The 20,855-nt window shown below is 49.2% G+C and overlaps 11 protein-coding genes across 11 annotated transcripts, besides 26 other annotated features; all 11 read left to right on the top strand.

Annotated features, from left to right (window-relative positions):
* Nucleotides 1-8,584: a sequence feature (heterozygous, Esmeraldo-like haplotype).
* Nucleotides 31-55: a microsatellite.
* Nucleotides 198-911, top strand: Tc00.1047053507047.180 (hypothetical protein, conserved; the record flags this gene model as incomplete). Its single annotated transcript, XM_811292.1, has 1 exon — nucleotides 198-911. One exon carries the CDS (start codon nucleotides 198-200, stop codon nucleotides 909-911), a length of 714 nt encoding a protein of 237 aa, XP_816385.1.
* Nucleotides 1,108-1,131: a sequence feature (AT_rich).
* Nucleotides 1,194-2,063, top strand: Tc00.1047053507047.170 (hypothetical protein, conserved; the record flags this gene model as incomplete). Its single annotated transcript, XM_811291.1, has 1 exon — nucleotides 1,194-2,063. One exon carries the CDS (start codon nucleotides 1,194-1,196, stop codon nucleotides 2,061-2,063), a length of 870 nt encoding a protein of 289 aa, XP_816384.1.
* Tc00.1047053507047.160 (hypothetical protein, conserved) lies at nucleotides 2,342-2,764 on the top strand (the record flags this gene model as incomplete). Its single annotated transcript, XM_811290.1, has 1 exon — nucleotides 2,342-2,764. The coding sequence occupies one exon, from the start codon at nucleotides 2,342-2,344 to the stop codon at nucleotides 2,762-2,764; it is 423 nt and encodes a 140-aa protein (XP_816383.1).
* Nucleotides 2,868-2,889: a microsatellite.
* Nucleotides 3,035-3,056: a microsatellite.
* On the top strand, nucleotides 3,085-4,602 carry Tc00.1047053507047.150 (hypothetical protein, conserved; the record flags this gene model as incomplete). The annotated part of the gene is made up of 1 exon (XM_811289.1): nucleotides 3,085-4,602. One exon carries the CDS (start codon nucleotides 3,085-3,087, stop codon nucleotides 4,600-4,602), a length of 1,518 nt encoding a protein of 505 aa, XP_816382.1.
* Nucleotides 5,039-5,109: a sequence feature (A-rich).
* Nucleotides 5,136-5,171: a microsatellite.
* Nucleotides 5,179-5,201: a sequence feature (AT_rich).
* Tc00.1047053507047.140 (hypothetical protein, conserved) lies at nucleotides 5,280-7,904 on the top strand (the record flags this gene model as incomplete). The annotated part of the gene is made up of 1 exon (XM_811288.1): nucleotides 5,280-7,904. The coding sequence occupies one exon, from the start codon at nucleotides 5,280-5,282 to the stop codon at nucleotides 7,902-7,904; it is 2,625 nt and encodes an 874-aa protein (XP_816381.1).
* Nucleotides 7,154-7,256: a sequence feature (CT-rich).
* Nucleotides 7,263-7,300: a microsatellite.
* Nucleotides 8,158-8,197: a sequence feature (AT_rich).
* Nucleotides 8,246-8,275: a sequence feature (AT_rich).
* On the top strand, nucleotides 8,332-8,811 carry Tc00.1047053507047.134 (hypothetical protein, conserved; the record flags this gene model as incomplete). Its single annotated transcript, XM_811293.1, has 1 exon — nucleotides 8,332-8,811. One exon carries the CDS (start codon nucleotides 8,332-8,334, stop codon nucleotides 8,809-8,811), a length of 480 nt encoding a protein of 159 aa, XP_816386.1.
* Nucleotides 8,585-8,602: a sequence feature (haploid, non-Esmeraldo-like haplotype).
* Nucleotides 8,603-9,106: a sequence feature (heterozygous, non-Esmeraldo-like haplotype).
* Nucleotides 9,107-9,472: a sequence feature (areas merged during assembly that could not be assigned to a particular haplotype. This can correspond to areas where the two haplotypes were merged or to regions with more than two copies in the genome that were merged during assembly.).
* On the top strand, nucleotides 9,150-11,384 carry Tc00.1047053507047.130 (hypothetical protein, conserved; the record flags this gene model as incomplete). The annotated part of the gene is made up of 1 exon (XM_811287.1): nucleotides 9,150-11,384. The coding sequence occupies one exon, from the start codon at nucleotides 9,150-9,152 to the stop codon at nucleotides 11,382-11,384; it is 2,235 nt and encodes a 744-aa protein (XP_816380.1).
* Nucleotides 9,473-20,855: part of a sequence feature (heterozygous, Esmeraldo-like haplotype) that runs on past the window's edge.
* Nucleotides 11,545-11,583: a sequence feature (A-rich).
* On the top strand, nucleotides 11,911-12,762 carry Tc00.1047053507047.120 (myo-inositol-1(or 4)-monophosphatase 1, putative; the record flags this gene model as incomplete). Its single annotated transcript, XM_811286.1, has 1 exon — nucleotides 11,911-12,762. One exon carries the CDS (start codon nucleotides 11,911-11,913, stop codon nucleotides 12,760-12,762), a length of 852 nt encoding a protein of 283 aa, XP_816379.1.
* Nucleotides 12,970-12,989: a microsatellite.
* Nucleotides 13,108-13,149: a sequence feature (GA-rich).
* Tc00.1047053507047.110 (otubain, putative) lies at nucleotides 13,416-14,210 on the top strand (the record flags this gene model as incomplete). The annotated part of the gene is made up of 1 exon (XM_811285.1): nucleotides 13,416-14,210. The coding sequence occupies one exon, from the start codon at nucleotides 13,416-13,418 to the stop codon at nucleotides 14,208-14,210; it is 795 nt and encodes a 264-aa protein (XP_816378.1).
* Nucleotides 14,296-14,340: a microsatellite.
* Nucleotides 14,648-14,683: a microsatellite.
* On the top strand, nucleotides 14,688-17,579 carry Tc00.1047053507047.100 (hypothetical protein, conserved; the record flags this gene model as incomplete). The annotated part of the gene is made up of 1 exon (XM_811284.1): nucleotides 14,688-17,579. The coding sequence occupies one exon, from the start codon at nucleotides 14,688-14,690 to the stop codon at nucleotides 17,577-17,579; it is 2,892 nt and encodes a 963-aa protein (XP_816377.1).
* Nucleotides 17,653-17,676: a sequence feature (AT_rich).
* Nucleotides 17,691-17,712: a microsatellite.
* Nucleotides 17,737-17,760: a microsatellite.
* Nucleotides 18,049-18,079: a microsatellite.
* Nucleotides 18,106-20,484, top strand: Tc00.1047053507047.90 (uncharacterized protein; the record flags this gene model as incomplete). Its single annotated transcript, XM_811283.1, has 1 exon — nucleotides 18,106-20,484. One exon carries the CDS (start codon nucleotides 18,106-18,108, stop codon nucleotides 20,482-20,484), a length of 2,379 nt encoding a protein of 792 aa, XP_816376.1.
* Nucleotides 20,741-20,769: a microsatellite.

The following is a 20,855-nucleotide window of genomic DNA, read 5'->3' as shown; positions in this document are numbered from 1 at the left end:
TCATTGGTCTCTTGTTGGTTGAATGGCGTGTTTCTTTTTTTTTTTTTTTTTTTTTGAGTTTTGCTGCTCATTTTGGTTGTTTGCCCTGGTGCGACTTGTGTTGGTGGGCTGAGGCGCAGGGAAGCACTCGCGTAGGCCGCTGCTGCTGCTGCTGCGGCGATTGATCGTACTGTCTGCTCTTGTGCGGTGCGGCATTGATGTGGGACCGAGTCTGGCGACGACTCCGTGGCCGGGTGGGTGTCCCTGGGGCTGTGTACAGCGACGAGATGGACGCGGCATCGCAGTTGCGGGATCAACGGGAGGCGTCCGCATGGCGTGGCAACCTGAGAAATGTGCGTATTGAAACCGCGCCAGTGCTGCTGCTCCGCACAAGTGGCGGTGACCAGGTGCTTCCAGGGCCGGAAGAAGACCCGTACACTTTTTGGGAGCGCATTGGCTTAGTGCCGGTGCATCCCTCCCGCGTTCGGCCGCGGCAGTACTACCATCCCATCACAGACTTTGGCCTCTACGACTACGATGAGGTGTCGCCGGAGGAGAAGGAGCTGACAGCCGCATGGATGGCAAAAGTATTAGAGTTCAATGGTGCCGTGCCGCTTGGTATTTTGTGCGCCGCAGGCTGCATTGTGTTGCCCCTGCACACAGTGTATCGTATGCCGTTGCTTGTTGCGGCAGGAGCGACGGGAGTGATGGTTGAAATTACCCGTTCTTATATGTCTGCCGCAAGGGAGCGGCAGGATCTGGATGACTTTATTCTTGCAAAAGAGATATGGTATATTAAGAATGTGGAGGCCTACCAGCTCGGCATTCCTTTTATTCCAAAAGGACGCGAGGCGGAGTATCATTCCTACATGGACGGTACTGTTTCCTCGTCGCAGGTGCTTCCAGATGAATTAATCGATGCTCTTCACTGAGAGGGGGGAATGGTGATTTGTTGTGTGGGTGCATTCATGAAATATCGATTGCCGTGATTTTTCTTTGTTTTTTTTTGTTGTTGGTTGTGCTCTGTAACTGTGTGCTTTCAATATTCATATGAATATATATATATCTTCCTTTTTCCCTCTCTTTCTCTCTCTCTGTGTGTGTGTACTGTTGCGTCCCTCCTTTGAGTTAAATAAATAAATATATTTATATGCATATTTGTGGATTTGTGTCTATTGCTTGTGTGGGTAGTTAGTTGTGTGTGGCGTAGGAACATGAGCGATGACACAGCGGCATCTTATCGTTTCAGTGGGTTGAAGTTAACACCATGGAGTGCCATCGATGTGACGGTGGTTAGGCGTCTTGCTCTTGTGGCAATGTGTGGCTCCTTCAATCCCATTCATCTGGCACACATTGCCATGTACGACGCGGCCCGCGACGCATTGATGCATCATACAGAAGCGACGGATGCCCCCTCCAACGTTGTAGTTGTTGGTGGCTTTTTTTCACCTGTTAATGATCACTATGGAAAAGAAGGTCTCCGCCCTTTTGCTCAGCGGGCAGCGATATGCAAGGCGGCACTGGCCGATCATCCCTCACTTGCCGTTGACGAGTGGGAGGGGTTACAGCCGATGTATGTCCGTACCGTGCACGTTTTGGATCACCTTCAGAAGGCCGCGCAGAGGTGGTATGAAACCGATGCGGCGCCTAATGCGACACAGTTGGCGTGGGTGCGACAGCACCCTCTGAGTGTCGTGTTTGTTTGTGGGAGCGATTTGTTTGCTTCTTTTTTGAGACCCGGCTGCTGGTCATTAAAACTTCTTAAACAGTTGTTGGATAATTTTGACGTGATGGTTGTGCGACGTGCATGCACGAATGTGGGGTGTGAGGATATGTTGCGTCGGCATGGTTCTTTCTTGCGGGAAAATGTGAAGGATACGGAAAACGACTGTACGAGGCTTCTGACCCTCGATCTAGCCGCTTACCGTTTCATGGAGGTGGAAATATTTGCCAATGAGACTTCTTCAAGTGCCGTCCGTGAGGCACTTGCGGCAGATCATGCTGCGGACATCAGCAACCTTGTCCCTGCTGGGGCTGATTCTCTTATTCGTGCATTCTACGCAAACAATACTCAAAATTATTGATGATTTTTTTGCTTTTGAAGTTTTTGCTTGGAACTCATGTCTTTCATACTTGAAAGCAAACCCAGTTTTTTTTTTTTTTGTGTACGTGCATTTGTGTGGCTTGGAAGGTGCACGTGGCACTTTATTTTCACCCTTTTCTTGGCACACAAAAGAAGAAGCCCACAAACACAGACAACAAAGGACGAAATTTTTACACGAAACGAAACGGGGAAAAGTCCGAAAGGAGTTATTTGTGTTTGAGAAGGGGGGGGGCGTTTTGTACGCAGACACACACGGCGATGCTTCAAGAGAGGAGATCATGCAGTAGGATTATACTTTTCACTGCTGTTGTGAGTATTATGGTGGGAGTTTTTTTATTGCTTGTTTTGCCTCCTTATGACGACAACCGGAAGATCGTGGCGGATACAAAAATTGGGAAAAATGCGCAGACGTTTTTTGCCTCGCTGGATGATTTTCGCTGCCCAAATGTGGCGTACTTTCCGCGGGAGGAGGTTGCACGTCATGCGTCTGAGACCGACCTCTGGCTGGTGATCAATGGGAATCTGCTCGATGTGAGTTCATTCGTGCATGAGCATCCTGGTGGGTTGCTGATAATGGAGGGGGCCGGTGGTCATGACGTAGCGGCTCTCTTTTCACACTTCCACCCTCCATCGACGGTGAAACTATTGGAGAAGTACTGCATTGGGCGTTTGAACGAATAAGAGGATGGGTATCATGGCGGTGGTGGTGTTCTTTCTATTTCATTTGTCTTTTATTGCCGCTGCTTCTGCAACATTGTGGTTGCTGCTGAACGCCACGGCACACATATATATATATATATATATATCACTTACCCCCTGTCGTTGCGAATTTTCTGTTCTCTTCCTGTTGATGCTTGTTCTGCCTCATGCACACATGCATACTTTTTGCAGTTTTCCAACGCTGTGGCCCACCAGGTGTTTTATTTGCCTTCTACATTTTCTTTCTCTTCTTTTATTTATTTATTTATTTATTGCCTTTTGCCTTTAGAAAGCAAACACAGATGCGTTCTGACATTTCCATGCGGCCCGCCTGGACAAACATGGCGTGCATTGGCCAGTGCCACCCGCGCGAGCAACACCACCCCGGCTCCATTGAGGAAGTTGTGGCGTTAATGAGGCGACTGAAGCAGGCGGGTGAGCGATGCCGCGTTGCCGGGGCCGGAAAGAGCCCCAATACGTGCACCTTTACCGATGCGCATCTCATTCACATGGACCGCCTTAATCGCATCCTCTCCGTTGACTGTGAGCGGCTACAAATTGTGGCTGAGGGTGGGGTTTTGCTGCTTGATTTGTTTGAGAAGCTGGGTGAAAATGGCCTAATGCTTCGATGTGTTCCGTCGTATGTACTCACGACGATTGCTGGAGCCATCGGCACGGCAACACATGGCAGTGGCACCAACACACGGTCCCTCTCAGACTACGTCGTTGAAATATTGTTGGTGGACGGCAGCGGTGAACTCCGCAAGTTTGACGCATCCACTCCCAATGAGCTTTCACTTGCGGCATGCCATCTCGGCATGCTGGGTGTTGTTGTCCAGGTGACGATACGGGCGGAGAAGCTGCAAACATGGAGACTTCGCAGCTCACCAGTTCCACTCCTTAAGTTAATTGAGGGTGACATACTCGAGCGACGTGTCTCCGACTCCGCGTTTTACCGCTTTTTTTGGATGCCAAATACAGAGTTTTGCTACGAGTCTATTGGCATGTGTCTTGAAGGCGCTGCAGTGGAGGGTGGAGCGGGGGGTTTTTCTCACACGAACACATCGTCATCGTCGACATCGCGTAAAATACCGCAATCGCTGAACCTGGTGAAGCCTTCAAGCGATGCCGCTTTGGAATATCAGACATGGCTGGAGGATCAGAAGCGTCTGTACACTCGACTCTGCAAAGCTCTCAAGGGAAATTGGCTGCGACACGGCGTTGTTCAGGCGGTTCTTGCTGCCGCGACTTTCTACCCACAGATGCAGCCGTACATCAACCGCGCCTACCGCAAAATCTTTTACTCCGCATCAGAAGTACAATATGGAACTCCAATTGAGTGCTTTACATTTGACTGCCTTTTTAAGCAATGGGCGTGCGAATGGGCCGTTGATGCTAGTAAAGCCATTGAAGCGTTTGCTCTCCTTCGTGAAATGATCGCATCCGAGAATTTTAGCGTTCATTTCCCCGTTGAGTTTCGTTTTACAGATGCCGATAAAACGGCTCTTTCACCCGCGCATGGGCGAAAGACATGCTGGATTGGCATCGTCATGTATCGACCATATCTTCTTTACGCGCGAGACACATTGCGGTACTATCAGGCTTTCAGCGACGCCATGACAGCAATGGGCGGTAGGCCGCACTGGGCGAAGTACTACACATGGGGGCCAGCGCAGTTAAAAGAGGCGTATGGGCAGAACTGGGAGGAGTTCTTGCAGCTCCGCAAGAAACTGGATCCCGGCGATTTGTTTGTAAATGACTGGTGGAAAAGTTTGGATGGCCAGGGGCCGCTCCTTAACAGCACCACTTGTCATTTGTAACTTCCCCCCCTCCCCCGGCGGCCACGTTCCTTGTGACGGCTGTTTTTTTTTTTTTTTTTTGGTGGTGTTGTTGTTTTTAGTCTTTGCTCCTTTTACTTAAAAAAACAAAAAAACAAAAAAAAAACGAGATGCACAGAGGAGAAACGGGTATGCACGCGTGTGGTGGAATGAGTGAAGCGCACCGAAGTGACAAAAGAAGGAGTAAGAAGAACATTTTATCTTTTAGGGCACAATAACTACTCCCCGTGTGTACTCTTTTGAGGGCGGGGGGAGGGGAGTTGTGGCCAGCGCAGCAGCCGACACACGAGGACGAGGAAGAATAAAAGTAGGAAGAGACAACAACAATAAAAATAAAATGATAACTTTTTTTAAGTTCTGTTTTTTTTTTTTTTTTTTGACAGGACGCATCGTTAGTTTACCCCTAACATTTATTATCTTTTTTTATTATCTTTTTTTATTATCTTTTTTTATTATCTTTTTTGATCTCTTTTTTCTTTTTTCCTTTTTCCTTAATTTCTGTCTTTGATATATATTGTCTGTGTGTGTCTGTGCGTGTGTGTGTGTGTATGCATACGCTTTTATTTATTTATTATTATTTTGCCTTTTGTTTTGGCTAGCAGGAGTCTGCGGTCTCTTTGTTCTTGGGGATTAGTAGTGAGGGGGGAGAAGAGGTGGCAATGACGGAGCCGGCGTTTCGAGGGACGCTGCTGTTGCTGCAGAATTGCACCCGCCGTGATCCAGAGGCTTACCGCGATGAGTTTATCTCGCAGCTCGATCACTTTAAGGCCCTGAGCAAAACCATCATGACACAAAAGGCAACAAATCCGCAGTACATCACGGTGCTGAATTACATCTGCCATGTGTGCCACTGCTACCCCACCGAGTCGGCGGAGGTGGCGGAGGTGGTACTGAGGCTTTTGCAGGAATATAAGGGAAGTGCCATGACGCCGGAGTTGCGCTTGGCTCTCGTCAAGTCCCTCGCATTACTACGATCCAAAAATATTGTTTCTGCAGTGCGTTCCTTCCCGCTGTTTTTTCAGCTTCTGCAGGAGCGCGAGAAGAACCTCCGCCGGCTTATTCTCTCCCACATTGTGAGCGATGTGCGCAAGGTAAACATGCCCGGAGCAAAGAATGGGGCACAAGTGAACAAGATGGCACAAAACTTTCTTTTTTCTGTCATGGCAGAAGATGATCCGGTGCAGGCGCGCTGCGCCGAGATGGTTATGATCGACTTGTACCGCCGCCGTGTCTGGGCGAATGAGCGGACAGTGGAGGTGCTGACGCAGGCTTGTTTCACGCGCCACACCCCTATTCTTCGTACCGCCCTTCGTTTTTTTCTTCTGCAGATGCCAAAGATTACATCTCTCGATGACGATGACGGCGACGACGAGGCGGTTGATCCCGGTCGTGAGATTTCAAGGATGAAGCAGAAACTAAAGATTGTTAAGAAGACGAGCAAGCGAGAGCGCATTCTTAAGCGGGAAATGAACTCTATAAGGCAGAAATACAACAAGGAAGAGAAGGCGGAGGAGTTGCTAGCGAAACAACATGTAGATCCAATACGACTTCTCCGCAATCCACATCAATTTGTGGAACGTCTACTCGCACGTCTTCAGAAGACCACAGAGCGCTTTGAGGTTCGCATTCTCTACCTGAATGTTATTGCTCGAGTCATTTTAGAGCATGAGGTGGTGCATCTCCCGCTCTACGGTTTTCTTGAGCGTTATATGGAACCTTCGCAACTGCACGTGACGCAATTGTTGGCGCTTTCTGTTATGTGTGTTCACCGCCTGGTACCACCGGATGTTCTTGAACCGCTTGTGAAGGCCATTGCAAATCATTTTGTCTCGGATCGCTCCTCACCAGATGCGATAACCATCGGCCTCAACACCATTCGTGAGATCTGTAAACGACAGCCATTAGCCATGAATGCGGATTTGCTGAAAGACCTGACGGAGTACAAATCGCAGAGGGGCGACCGAGGCGTCATTATGGCGGCACGTGCGCTTATTCAACTTTACCGTGACGTATACCCTGAGCTGTTGCCTGCAAAACTGCGTTTTGGCCATGGGGGTACTGGAATGGGGGAGAAAAAACGACCTGTTTATGGCAAGGAGCACGTGTATACCGACGTTCCAGGTCTTGAGCTACTCTACCCCGCGATGGATGATGCGAAGGATGAGCACTCCTTTTGTTGCGGCTCTGATGATAGTGATGACGACGACAGTGATGACAGCGATGGCACCTGGGTGACAGACAGCAGCGACTGTGATCCAGATGACATTGAGGGAAATTTTCTCGATGCCTCAGATTGCAGCGGTAGTGATGCCGAAAACGAGAAGTGCCCACAACTTGTGCCGGTGGGCGGCGCGGTAGATGAGCCGCCCTTGAAAAGGTCCAAGGGCGAGGCCGATGCGAATAGCGATGTCTTGAGTTTGGGCACTGATGGGGAGGTGAGCCGGGACCGCAGCGGCTCGTGCCGGAGCTCCACCGTGCCGCATGATGACGGCCCCCGCAAGCCGTGTGGTGCTGAGGGAGACACTGCCAGCGTGGAGGAAGAGGAGATGGAGGATAGTGTTGAGGATGATGATTTCGCAGAGAAGGAGTGGGATGAGGAAGTTGAGGAGGAGGAAATTGACGACGAAGAAGAAGAGTGCATGGAAGAAGAAGAAGAAGAAGAAGAAGAAGAAGAGGAAGAGGGTGTCGATGATGAAAGAGACAACGAGGAAATGGAGTGGTTTGAGGACACAGAAATGAATTCCAGGCGCCCAGCGCAGCGTGCATCCTCGGCTTCCAAGCGGCTGGCCTCCCCATCATCAGCAGCGGCCTATACGGTTCCAGCTTCCGCTCAACGCTTTCTCAGCGACGCGGACTTTGAGCGCATACGCCGGCTTCAGGCTCAGAAGGGCAGTCATCGTTCGCTGCGCGGGAAACTGCGGGATCACGAGGCACGGGAGAAGAGGCGACAAGAACTTATTCACAGCGTGTCGGCGGATCTTTCGTCGCATGACATCGAGCACTTCACAGAGAAGAAGCGAGAGGAGGATCGAGAGGAGAAAATTGCACGAGCGCAGGAGGCGCGGCGGGCCCGCTCCAAGTTTGAGGCCCGCAAGAAGAAGAAGAGCAAACTCAACGCCACGCACTCGGAGCATGCAAAGCGAGGCAAATTGTTTAACATGACGAAACGTTCACGGCGCGTGGGAGCGAAAATGAAGGAGTCTGCCAGTGACCGGTCAAATCGCGGCAAGGAGAACAAAAAGAAGGACATTAAATTCCGCATTCGTCGCGGGTGGAAGGCTTGACCTCATTGTCGTGCAATCCACTTGTCTTTTTTTCTTTTTTGCACTTCTGTCTGTGTGTGTCTGCATGGCCCTGGGGCTCGGAGTCAAGGGAGGGACACGGAGGAAATGTGCGATTCACACCCGCATACATGCATGCAATACACGCAAGAGGCGCCTGGGAGGAATGGAACAAGTGTGGACTTTAGGCAGCAGAAGCACACCGCTGAAAGGCAAAATGCAGTAAAATAAAGAGAATCCACGGTGGCATAGGGGCTTATAAATAAAAAATGATAATAATAATAAAAACAAAAAAACGTTAAACCCGTGGCTTTTACGAGGACCACGTTTAATAAAAGGAATACATTTTTTTTTTTTTTTATATATATATATTAGCATCATGACCACTTTTTGTATGAAATAAACGAAAAATATAACATGACAAAAAAGAATGTGTTTTTTTTTTGTGTGTGTTTTCTCACATTGCTACCATAATTTTTTGCCTCTTTTTTCTTGTTTTTCTTTTCCTGTTACGTGCAGAGCATCAATGCCAACTTGGTCATTTGTGGAATTATCGTGTAGCTTCCTAAGCCCCAAGATGGTGGGTGATTCACCGTTTTTTGCGCCACTGGAGGAGCGTCTCAGCACCAAACCACCAAGCTTGTCGAGCGCACTGTGGGATTACATGCACTGCACGAAACGGGCCATCAATACCCGCATTATTGGCTTCTGTGAGCCAACGTTGAAGCAGTGCGTTGATGACCTGGTGCTGTATACAAAGGCCTCGAAATGGGGGGGTTGTAATGCGGCTTCCCTAGAGGAGGTGCTGCGGCGGCGACGTGGGGATGTTGACATCGAGTCGCTGCCCTGGGAACCACGTGAGTCGTATAAGAAGTGGCTGAAGGAGCAAGGGAGAATGAGAGAGCAATGAGCGTTTCGATTTGTGTTTGCACGAATATTTTTTTCTGTTTCTCTCTGTCGGCATGAAAGGCCCAACAGGATGTGGAGGGAAAGGCGAGAGGACGTGCGTTGAAGGTTATGTTTGAACTCATGTTGTGGATTAATCTTTTATTTTACGCTGCGTCTGTCTGTTTATCTGCTTTTTTTTTTTTTTTTTAGTGTGTTTGCTCTTCTCTTGCTCTTCAAATTGCATACGCACAAACTGACATTTGTGTTTTTTTTTCTCTGTCAGTATACGTGTTTATTCCTTTGCGGGGACGAACTTTTGTGTTTTCCGTCCCTTCTATACTCACAGGGGAGTTGGCCCACATGCACATTGAGGATAGGCCTCATTCTTTGGCACCGCCATCTGCGCAGTCGGCGTCCACAGGGATGCAACGCAGCCGGTCACACGCGTCCTATGGCAGTGGGTTTCGCTCTAGTGCCAATGGACCCCGCAGTGACTTCTCCCGCACTACCCAAAGCAACTGGAACACACACTCTCGGCAAATGACACGTGTTTTTTTCTCCAGTGACTCCACCATAATGACGAATATGGTTCCCAACCGTACGAGCCAGGACACCTTACGGTATCTGGCGAATGCGACTGCAAAGAAACACTCCATTTTTGAGAAGTTTTTGGAGCAGATGAAGAAGTACCACACCTTTCAGCCTTCATTTGTTGAGGATGGTGTTTACAGCACGCTGATGGCGTCGAGGAGGGTTTCGGCCAGTAATGCCTGGGATACAGTTGGAAAAATACTGGACGCATCATCTTCTTATGCGGTAAGACACAACGCCGACGGCCACTTTTTGGCAACGGTGGAGAATATTCCTTCAGTAATAAAGCATATTTCCAGCAAATCTTATGAAGCACCTGCGAACAGGCCTTTTAGTGGCGATTCCTTGAAGCTTTTATCTCCCCTTTCAATTAAGGACAAAGATGATGCCGCATTTTACCTTTGGCGACGTGAACACTCAAACGCGTCGCCTGACGAAGTGCGTGAGGAGCTTCAATTTCGAGATAAGGAACGGGCGGGTGAATGGAGGAAGTTTTTTGCCTCAAGGAAGCTGCAGTGGAAAGCTGACCTTGATGTGCTCTCCGGGAATTCACGGGATGATATGTCGTTGCAATCCACCCCGGCCTATCCCCGTGAGAAGGAGCAACCGGAATTACCCACGGAGTTATTGGATGAGCAACTTGAACAGGGATTGTTGTGGGGTGTATTTTTCAATGGTGAGATACAGGCCAAGCACGGGACGTCAGCCGCAGTGGAACGGGCACCGACCCTCGCAACAGAAATTATCAGCGACTACCGTAAAAGCAATGAACTGCACGAATGGATGGAGAGCAAGTGGAGACATCACACACACCGCCATGAGAATGCTGCTCTTCGCATTCAGTGTGCGTACCGCTGCCACCGGGCCAGGCGAGTTGCAGCACGACGACGGTACGCAAGACGTGTCGCGTTCTTGGAGGCTCGGCGGGTAGAGGAGGAGAGCATGCGCGCATGGAGTACCGCCCTGCGAGTGATGACGGATGAGTTAAATAACACCGGGGATAACTTTAACAGTACATGGCGATCGTTGAATTTTGTTTTCTCGAAGTTACAGGCCAAAGCGATAGCACGAAGGGCGCGAAAAAAAGCGGAAATGGATAGTGACTGTGAGGTAAAGGAGTACGCGGCCACGACGATACAGCGTGTTTATCGTGGTTACTGTGGCAGGCAGTTGGCGAGGATTATTCGTTTCCCAGAAGTTTTTGAGCAGCTACGTCGTAACCGTTTGCAGGCGGCTGCAATTATGCTGCAAGCTACATGGAGGGGATGTGCAACGCGTGCGAGGATTCGTCGACAAACCGAGGCCGTTCTTGTCATTCAACGACTTGTGCGGTTGTCTGCTGCCCGATCGCGCTTGCGTCATCTCCGTGCGACGAGGCGGGAAGAAAGGGAACAGTTGACGTTGCAGTTTGCTGCAAAACTAGTCTGCCATTTTCTAAAGGGAATCATTGTTTGTCGTCGGGAGCGCATATTGCGGTTTCGTGAGCAGGCGGAGTTGTTGCAACGCGTCACTTCAGGTTTATTTGCCCGACGGATCATGCATCGACTCAGCCAGTCGCTTCTGCGGTTGGCACTGTGGACTCAGCGGCGTTTTCGTAGTGCACGGGGTCGGGAGTTGGCGCGACAGCAACGGGAACTGAGTGATGCGCTCTTCCAACATCTTCGCCGTGTCGACGCAGCCACAGTCATTAAGCGGGCCTGGCGACGGAGTGTCATGGCTGCGGCAAAGGCCCCAAGAGTGGACACAGCAGAGAAGAGGAACTTCAAGTCGACTGCGATAACGGAGCACAGTATGGAAGAGGCTGTTGTGATGATTCAAAATTGGTTTAGATGCATGCGTATTCTTCGTCTGGAGCGTGCAGAACGTGACGCGGCTCGTGAAGAATTACTCTTAAGGGAGAGTGCGGAGCGCATTCTTTGTTTTTATCGCAGGTTTAAATCGTTGCGATCGTCTCCACCGCCGAAAACTCAACAGGTCGATCGCACAAAATTAGGGAATATGTGATATTTTAAGTGGAGTGGCCTACAGGAGGGTGCTTTCTCTGCACAAACGATGTAAAGCGCATCAACAGGTGCGATTATTATCAGTTTCTTTTTTGTTTTCTTTGGTGTTATTATTTGGGTGCTGGTATGTACTCTGCGGTGATACTGAATGTGAAACCAAATTTTTTTTTTTTCTTTCTTTTTTCTGCTTTTTTGTTTTTATTGTTATAGATGCTTATTTTGCAACGCATCATTGCTTTTCTGCAAATAGCATTACAGACATGCGTGTGTAGCTCTCCCATTATACTTTTTTTTAGTACAAACGACGCATGGTTTCTGTTTCTACCCGTTTCCCTTTTACTTTTGTGTGGATTCTTTTTACCCCGAGAGACGCATTAGTAATTTATTAGTAACTCAAAGAGAAGGGAACGGAGTTGGGTGTGTGGGTGGAATATAAATAGAGAAGGCAACGCATTGTTGGCGAATAGAGAGCGTAGGCAAATAATTGAAGAAAAGAAGATCCAACGAAAAAGGAGAACCTGTCGGCGATGGCTATTAGTGATGCGGAACTTGACATCGCTGTGGAATTGGCCCTGCGTGCGGCGCATGTCGCCGCCTCGATCATTGAAAAGGCGATGGCAGAGCGGGAGAATACACTTTTGGACATCAACACGAAAGTGAATTCGGTGGACCTCGTGACACAGTACGACAAGCAGTGTGAAGAGGAGATTCTTACAATTCTTCGAACTGGGACGCCGCAATATGATATACTCAGCGAAGAAACCTACAGCGACGTGGGTCTTAGCGATAAACCCACGTGGGTCGTTGACCCTATTGACGGGACCACAAGTTTTGTTCACGGCCTTTTTGACTGCTGCGTGTCCATTGCTCTGGTCGTTGACAAGGAGCCGATCCTTGGTGTTGTCAGCGCCCCGCGGATGCATGAAGTGTACTCGGCTGTTCGAGGCCGCGGTGCGTACTGCAACGGACAACGGACTTATGTTTCAGAGAAGCGCCGTCTTGAAGAGTCTGTTGTCCTGTTGCATCAAGCTGTTAATCGCAGTGAGCCTGCGGTGAAGAGCCTTATTTCCATACAAAAGGAACTGGCCTGTATTCCTGTTCACGCAGTCCGCAATCACGGTTCAGCGGCGCTTGACATGTGCTTTGTTGCGAGTGGGAGGGCAGAGCTGTACTTTGAGGTGGGCATTTATGCCTGGGACATTGCCGCCGCCAGCATCATTGTTCGTGAGGCAGGCGGTGTGGTGCACAATATTGACGATGCCCAGTCCCTTGACCTCATGTCACGTGGATTCTGCTGCGCCAATTCATTGGAGCTCTCAAAGGTTGGAATCGACCTTTCCAAGAAATACAAATATAAAGAAAGCACGCTGGGGAAGTAAATGAGTTTGCAGTGAATTGCCGCTATTTTTGGATTCTTCTCACGATTTCTTTGTATTTTAGATACTCGTTTTTTTTTTTTTTTGCCAGTTGAGATAATAGCAAGCAGAGGCATATGAGACGTGCGTTCCTTTTTTTTTTTTTCTCTTTTCTTTCTTTCCCACCCTTCTCCTATTGCCCCTCCACGCGAAGGGGAGGCCGGCGGTTGCGGGGGGGGGGGGGGGGGGGGTCGTTAATGAGACTACCACATTGTGTGCTTGCAGCGAGTTTGGGTATCACGAAACGCTGTTCTTTATACGCCTGCTTGTTTACTGTTGCGAATGTTTGTTGGGTGCGGCGAACCAACGTCTCATCTCTCTCTCTCTCTCTGTTTGTCTTTTTCTTTTTTTATGTTATGTTATGCCGTATCTCACCCTTTGCAGGAATAGGGGGAGGGGAGGGGAGAAGGCCCCATAGCCCAGACTTGTATCATTATCGTGTGTGTATTTGTCCGCGTTTTGGTTTTATTTCCTCACTTTTAACCATCTTTTTTTTTTTTTTTTTTTGCTCTTTGTCCTGTTGTCGGTTGGGTGGAAGCGGCTGTCTGCCAGTTTTTTTGTCTGTTTGTTTGTGTGGTTCCCCTCGCCTCTTCTCACACCGTTTTAAGGCAGCATCCATGACTTCCTCCGCCCATGACAGGGAGATGCAGATGGCGATCATTCAGAGCGAAATCGAGTCGGTACCGCTTCTTAGTGATCCCGTAGAGGCGCTGTCGGAGACATGTAGTCTCGTGAAGGAATTTGCCAATAGTGCATCGATTTTGCCAAAAGTACTTTCGCTTTTTGCGTCCGACAATGACGACCGCTACAGTGGCATCCGGTATGCACGACGGGATGGGAACTGTTTCTTCCGCTGCGTTGTATTTTCTCTGCTGGAAAGTATGCTTGGCGATAACGAGCTGACGGCGAGGTACTTGGAACAGGCCACAGAACTGCGCACGAAGCTCATTGAGGACTACGGTGATTTTGTGGAGGACTTCTGCGACGCGGCGATTGCTGTGATTCGCCAAATTGAGTCTGGAGGCTGCACGACGTCGGAGGAGCTGTATGCACTGGCGACCTCGCATGATTCCGAGTACGTGATTTACTTCTACCGCTACGCTGTTTCAAATTACATACGTGGCCATAAAGATGACTTCCTTCCGTTTGTGATGGGCCTTAATTACGAAAACGTTGAAGACTTCTGTCGGGCCGAAGTGGATGCGGTCTCAAGCGAAAGCGATAACGTGCAGGTGGTGGCATTTGCCAGATGCTTCCAGTTGAAAATTGTTGTGGAGTACTTGGACGGTAGCGTTGGTACACGCACCACACGCCATTCATTTTCCGGTGACTCTAGCGATACCGGTGACAACACTCATCTTGTGGTGACACTGTTGTACCGTCCAGGGCACTACGACCTCCTGTACAAGTGAGGCATTATCCTGCTCCAAAATTGTAAGCTTGTATATCTTCATATGCGGTTTGTGTTTGTCTGAGGATGAGTGATGGAAGAGGGAAATATATATATATATAAATAACTGTATATATGTAACTGTATATATAAAGAGGGAGAGAAAGGGGTGAGAAAAGGAAAAAGAAAGGAATGAATTATATTTAAATTGGGTGGTGCCGCCATGTAATTTTGCGGTTTATAGGAGTGGGTTTCCTTACACGGCCATGTTGCTGTGGTTTTAATGGGCCGTAGCGAGTGTCATTTTATTCTTTTTTTATTTCCTTCTTTTTTTTTTAATTAAAACTTTGCCGCCAAATTACGGTCTCCAGTTACGGATTTGCATTGCGCTTAGAGAAAAGTGGAAAAGGAGGCACAAGTATAATTGATAACGAAAAAAAAAAAAAAAAACGACACAGGTATATACATACATACATACATATATATATATATATAGAGTATGCCAATAAGGAACTGGTCTGCTAGCACTCCGCAAGAGGGGCTGCCATCTGCTGTGAGTAGCCATAACGGCAGTCGCGACGTTGGGCCGTCTAGTGCTGTGCCTCCCAGCGTTGATAAAAATGGCAATAACAATTACACAAACCAGCGCAGCGTTGCAGAGAACCCAACAGAAGCTTCGTCATTGAGAGGTCTTTTTGGTGGCATGGAAATTGTGCGCACACGCCACAGGAAGTCGGCAGGGACCACTGCGGGGTCACGCACACCGCGTGATGAGTCCCTGCCTTCGGCACAGCAAGTGAAAGAATACAATCCACTGATGGAATCTTCAGCGGAGGCGAGTCCATTTTTTATGCGTTTTGAATTATCGCCGGCTGCTGTGCAGGACGAGGTGGAGGCGCCGCAAGTCACGCAGATGCGCCAACGACTGGAGCGGTTTTTCGAAGAGTACGTGCCATCGAAGTTGTCGCAGGTGGAGAGAACCATAAAAAAATTTATGGGGAGGGAGGAGGAACTTTTTACGCGGCTGGTCGCCATTTACGGACCGGAGCCCAGAGAACTCAAGGCCAGTTCCCTTCCAAAAGGGGAGAACAGAATCCCTTCAGGCACCGCGAGCGAGGCGGAGTCGGCGTTTGATTTTATTTCCAGCGCGGCGAAAAAACAAAGCCATGAGAAACGAAAGGGTGCCGCTGCTGAGACACCATCTTTGGCTGGTGGCCTTTCCTTTATGCACGGAGAAACTGAAGAAGTGCCTTCGCGGCAAATGCCAAGAGAAGCGGATCATACGTCTCTTGACAGTGTGGGTAAACCAAAAAATGCACTTGGCCCTGCTGCGTCGAGGAGGATTGGAAGGCCGTCTTCAAGCTTTGATTTTTTGTCAACCCCGGCTTTTGCTGCCGCCCAGATGGCGCCCCTTCACGCCACTGAAGAGAAGGAAGAGGAAGCAGCACAAAGTGCAGAGTACAGGGAAACCGAAGCAGCAGAAAGACCTCCCGTTTACAGAGATGTCTTGGAGTTGGATGAAAGCAAAAAAGGCAACAAAAAAGGAAAAGACACCACAGAGAACACTGGCAAGGTCCCTTGCAACATGAAACACAGGTGCAGCGACGAGAAAAGTAGTTGTTGCGCTAAAACCGAAGAAACTGACGATGTGAGCGAATCGGAGACTATCTGGGATCGTCAACGGCGTGAAATTCGGGAGTTGCAAGATGAAGTCTTGTTGGCCCGAGCGAATCTCTCACATGTGCTGGACGAAATCCGTACATCTATTGAGCAGCGTTGTGATTGTATGACAACCATAAGCAAACTCGAGAATCGCATTGAGGAATGTGTGGCGCAGGAGGCGTTTGAGGAGGCAGATCATCTTAGCGGTGATTTAGAGCAGCTCAGGATACATGTGAAGGAGCTCGACAAGGCACCGGTGCGGCTGTTAACGTCTCTAGGCCAACAGCGGGATGCGACGGTAGGGATGGTGCGTTCCCTTGCAAAGCTGTTGCAGAAGCATCGACAGGAGCTTATTGATTCCAAAGACGAAGAAGATCGGCGTGTGAGGAAATTTATTGAAGACGTGACATTCAGCCTGGAGACTCGAAAAGGAAGGGTGAGTACCGCCATGGAGCGGGCGGAGCGTGTGAAAAAGAGCGCAATGCGGGAGCAAAAAAGTCTTTCTGAGCGCAAGACAAGCTTGAGGGAGAAGATGTTGAAGCAGAACGAAGGACTGCGGGAATTACAAGGGCAGCTTTTGAATGAAAAGATGGGCATTGACACCGAGATTGCGACGTTGGAGGCAAAACTTGCAAAACTCCGTCAGGCAAGTGCGGAAAAGGAGGCGGAACTGCAGGACGTGACGTCAAATTTGAGACGCATGGAGGCCAAACAGGAGTCGATGGAAAATGACATTGACAGCCTCATCAAAGAGGAGGAGGATCGAATGCATTGCGCTGCCGCCGATCTTGAGCAACTCCAGCGGGAGAGCGACGTGCTGCACGCCGAGACGATTGAGTTTGACACAAAGAGGGAGTTGCTCCTGTCGGAGCTGCAGGATGGCGTGACGAGAATTGACAGCTACGAGCAGCGCCGGGCGTTACTTGAGACGGAGACAATTTCGAATCTACAGCTTTACACGAACTCTGTGGTGGAGCTTTTACGACTGCGGAATGCGGGCCGTGGCGTCTTGTTTACTTCACCATCACTGATATCGTCTGAGGCCGACGCGTGTGCGGGGGAGGAGGAGGAGGAGGAATCGCCTGTCTCGCACATAAACCGACTAGAAAAGCAGCTTTCTGCAATCACCGCGGATGACGAAACATGCGAAGCGCTTGTCGTGTCTCTTGGGGTGCAGCTGACGGAGATGCGTAATAACATCCCGCTCCTTGAGTTGGCAAAGAAGAATGCGGCGCAAGCAATGCGATTCAAAGAAGCTCAGCTCAAGGCGGACGAGATACGACGGTTGACGGCCTCTATCGCTGAAACCGCTGCCGCAGCGGAGGACGCTCAGGAGAGAATTCGGGCCAACGCGTTAAAACGGTCCTCCCTGCAGCAGCAGATGGTCGATGAGCGTTCCAAGGCGGCCGAGCGGGTGCGGGAGTTTCTTACTCGATACCATGACACTCTTGAGGCGGCGGTGACGGCTACACCAGCAAGTGCCGCCCCGAACGTTTTGCAGCTCCCAGAAGAGGATCAAGGCCACGATGAGCTTGCGGAGGCCATGCAGCGGCTGATGGCCACGCTGCAGCAAGAGTGCTCGGATGTTTTGGTGCCCGGAGGCGAGGAGGAAATGGCCATGGCGAATGAGCCTTTAGAAGACATGCCCGAGGAAATAAAGACGGAGAAGATGGACGAAAATTTGGACGTGCAGGAAGTGCAGGATGCCTCAGAGGGAACTCGAGAATAATGAATGGGTATGAATAACCACGACCCCTTACTGGAGACTCTTTTCTGGCTGAGCTCATTTCAGGCATGCATCCAAATATATATAAATATATATATTTGTGTGGAAGGCGGCTTATTTTATTTTATTTTATTTTCTGTGCGTTTTGTGTCGGTCTGTCTTTTTTTTTTTTTTTTTTTTTTTTCTGTTTACTTTATCGAGTATTTCAATCACAGTCAATTATTGCCGGAGGTGTCATAGAATAGGATAGGCCGGTGCAATTTGGTTGAGAGGTTAAATATTTATCTGCATTGCTTCTTGTTGTTTATCGTGTGGAAGGATTACCAGCTTGAGCGGTTTTTCCGCCACTTATGGCGTGTTACACGTTACAGACATGCTTACAGCCGTATACATAAACTGTTGCGGTAAAAAAAGAGAAAAAAAAAAGGATGCGAATTCTTTTTTTTCACTTTGGTTCTTATTGCTGTTGCCTTTTATTTATTTATTTATTTATTTATTTTTTTTCTTTTGTGCAAGAGGGCGAAAAGTGATGATGTCAACTTCCTCGACAAAAATGCGGCCATCACATTTACAAGAGTTCTTCTATGTATCTTTGCAAAACATGTCAACTGAGGAGGTTGAAGGAACACGCTGGACCGTAGCGAGGGTTTGGCAGGCGGCGATGGGTTTTTTTCTCTTGGAGCGTTTTCAGTTCAAGAGGTTTGCTGTGTGGATTGCAACTTATCACTACGTCCCTTTACTGGCTTCCATTTTGGCTATATTGGTTAACTGCATTTTACACCTTTTTTTCCAGTTTGTCTTTCCTGTTCTACGGGAGAAGTATCACTGGAGCAAGTATACATGGCGAGATGTAAAGGATACCCCACTCGGTCATGACGGGGTGTGGGCGTTGAGTGTTGTATTGTCACACATGAGCATCCTTCTTGGAATAGTCGTTATCGGTTATAAATTGATGAATGTTGTCACAGATGCCATGATTGATTCCTGTCTGGTGACTTATGATGAGGCTGCCCAGTGCACCGTCGGTTTTCATCGTTTGCTTCAGGGCTATCAGTCGTTGTTTCTTTTTCCCTACGCAAGGCTGGTTGCGCTTTTTTGGTTTTGTTGTCTTTCGGGAGTTCTCGTGGGCATTTTTAACAGCGACTCACTTATACACTGGGAACGTCGAAGCGGTGATGTCTCTTTTTTCTTTCTTGTTACTATGCCTCCGCTGGTGGCGATGCTTGTATGGAGCTATTATCATAACGTGTATGACTCTTTGGGACCTTCCATGACGCGATGGTGGCGGAAGGCGGTGCCGCGACTTCGGCGTACCTATTTGTATCTTCTTGCTCTTTACTGTGCATATTTATCCCGGAAGAAGGGCTACAGTCGGGGGTTTGCGCGGTTCTGTGAGGGGATGCTCTATGTCAACATGCTTCATGTTTTTCTTCTTTTGGCAAGCCGATTGACGGTTTTCTTGTACAATCTCTCAATCCTCACGGCAGCAGCGGCGCGGGATCCGAAGCGGCGGTGTGGACTTGTTTTTTACGCGCTGTTACTGACACTTTTGGTGATTTCATCTGTTGCCGTCTTCTCTACTACGCTTGTGATTGTGCGAGTGATGTGTGCCTGCGGGATTCTCAGCTCGGTTGTTAGGCGGTGGCACCGGCTGGATGATGACCGACCGCCGCAGGAAGACAGCCCCGGGCAATGCGGCGAGAAATCCACACTCACCCCCGCCACCCCCACGACGACGACGTCCACGCCGCCAAACTCACTCAGAGGCCTTCAAAATTCCTGCAAGGGCGGCAGAGGGGCTCCGCTCAGCCGCCACCACCGTCCAGGTGTGTTGTTGCGCGCCTTTCATCGGTTGTCTTTGACATCGGCCGTTGCGCTCGTGCTGAGTCTCGCTCTTTGGGTCAGCGTGAAGCATCCCGGCTTTGAAGGTGTCACGCCAACACGATGCGAAGGCGACGTCACCGGTGAGCGTATTCGCGTTACGGCACGCTACATGGTCGCCGACATCTACTCGCTTCCCGCCCACAGGGATCCTAAGAAGTTGGTGTACGAGGAGGACCAGTCAAAATATGATTTAAACTGGCATTCCGGGCTTTGTTCTCGCCGGTGGGCTGACGATTTGTACGCGGCGGACCTTGCGTACTTCTCCCTTATGGCCTATTTGCAGCGGGACTCTGCTGATTTTCGTACGATGCTTAACTTTTACCGGCGCTACCGCGATGGTGCCTCGGACTGGGTGGACATCCCAACAAACCACACTTATGGCCGGGCTGTGTTTCGTCATATCTATTCGCCGTCCAAGAACACTTCTGTGATTGCCGTGCGGGGGACAGACGTCACCTCACCGTTTGATTTCCTGCAGAACCTTCTGCTTTTTAGTGAAACCTTTTTTTTCAAATTGGTTGCTAGTTTTTTACCACTGAGCGGTCTTATCCCTGAGCGTGTCATTGCCGACTACGTGGCAGCATCGAGTGCGATCAGCTCCGCGCTTCTCGGCGGGCCAGCGGAAGACTACTACCACCTCCACGTGGAGGAGTACTTGGGCGGAGTCACCTCAAAACATATCATTTTGACAGGCCACTCTCTCGGAGGTGTCGTGGCACAAATTGTGGCGGCTCGCAAACAACTTCCTGGCGTTGCATTTAGTAGTCCCGGAATTAATCTCATGCGGAAGAAGTTGGGGATTAAACCTGGCGCCATAGACGGCTTCACGACGAATGTTATTGTGTCCAATGACTTTACTGTGGATATTGCCACCCCTGGCGGAACGGTGCATCATATCCAGTGTGAGCACCAAACAGCTGAAGTATGCCACTCCATTGAACTTCATGCAATTCGCATGTGGACCGTCTGTCCGTCGTATCGTGCACGGACGCGTATTAACGGGACTTATACCTTGACGGGGTAAAAATGAGAGTCTGCGGAGAGAAACGTGCGTGTGCAACCACTTTATAAAAAATATTACAAGCGTATATATGTATTTATTTATATATCTGTGCGTACGAGCATGCCCGTTCAATAACTATGTGAATGTTTACAAAAGGATGAATCATAACAGAGATAATAATAATATTATGAGCTTAAGGAATAATTCTGTGGAATTCCTTCAACCCTTTTTATTCTCCTATAGGGACGTGAGCAATAGAGGAGAAGCTAAGAGACATTGGGGGTGGTGGTGGTGGTGGTGGTGGTGCATTCTATTTTATTTTGGTTTGCGGGAGAGTATACTCGCACTGCCTCTAAAATAGGGAGTTTCGTACGATATATTACGATTGCCGT

Source organism: Trypanosoma cruzi, genomic scaffold (assembly GCF_000209065.1).
Source record: "Trypanosoma cruzi strain CL Brener 1047053517089 genomic scaffold, whole genome shotgun sequence".
Lineage (NCBI taxonomy): Eukaryota > Euglenozoa > Kinetoplastea > Trypanosomatida > Trypanosomatidae > Trypanosoma > Trypanosoma cruzi.
The sequence above is the reverse complement of the archived record's forward strand: the minus strand, read 5'-3'. Positions and strand labels throughout refer to the sequence as shown.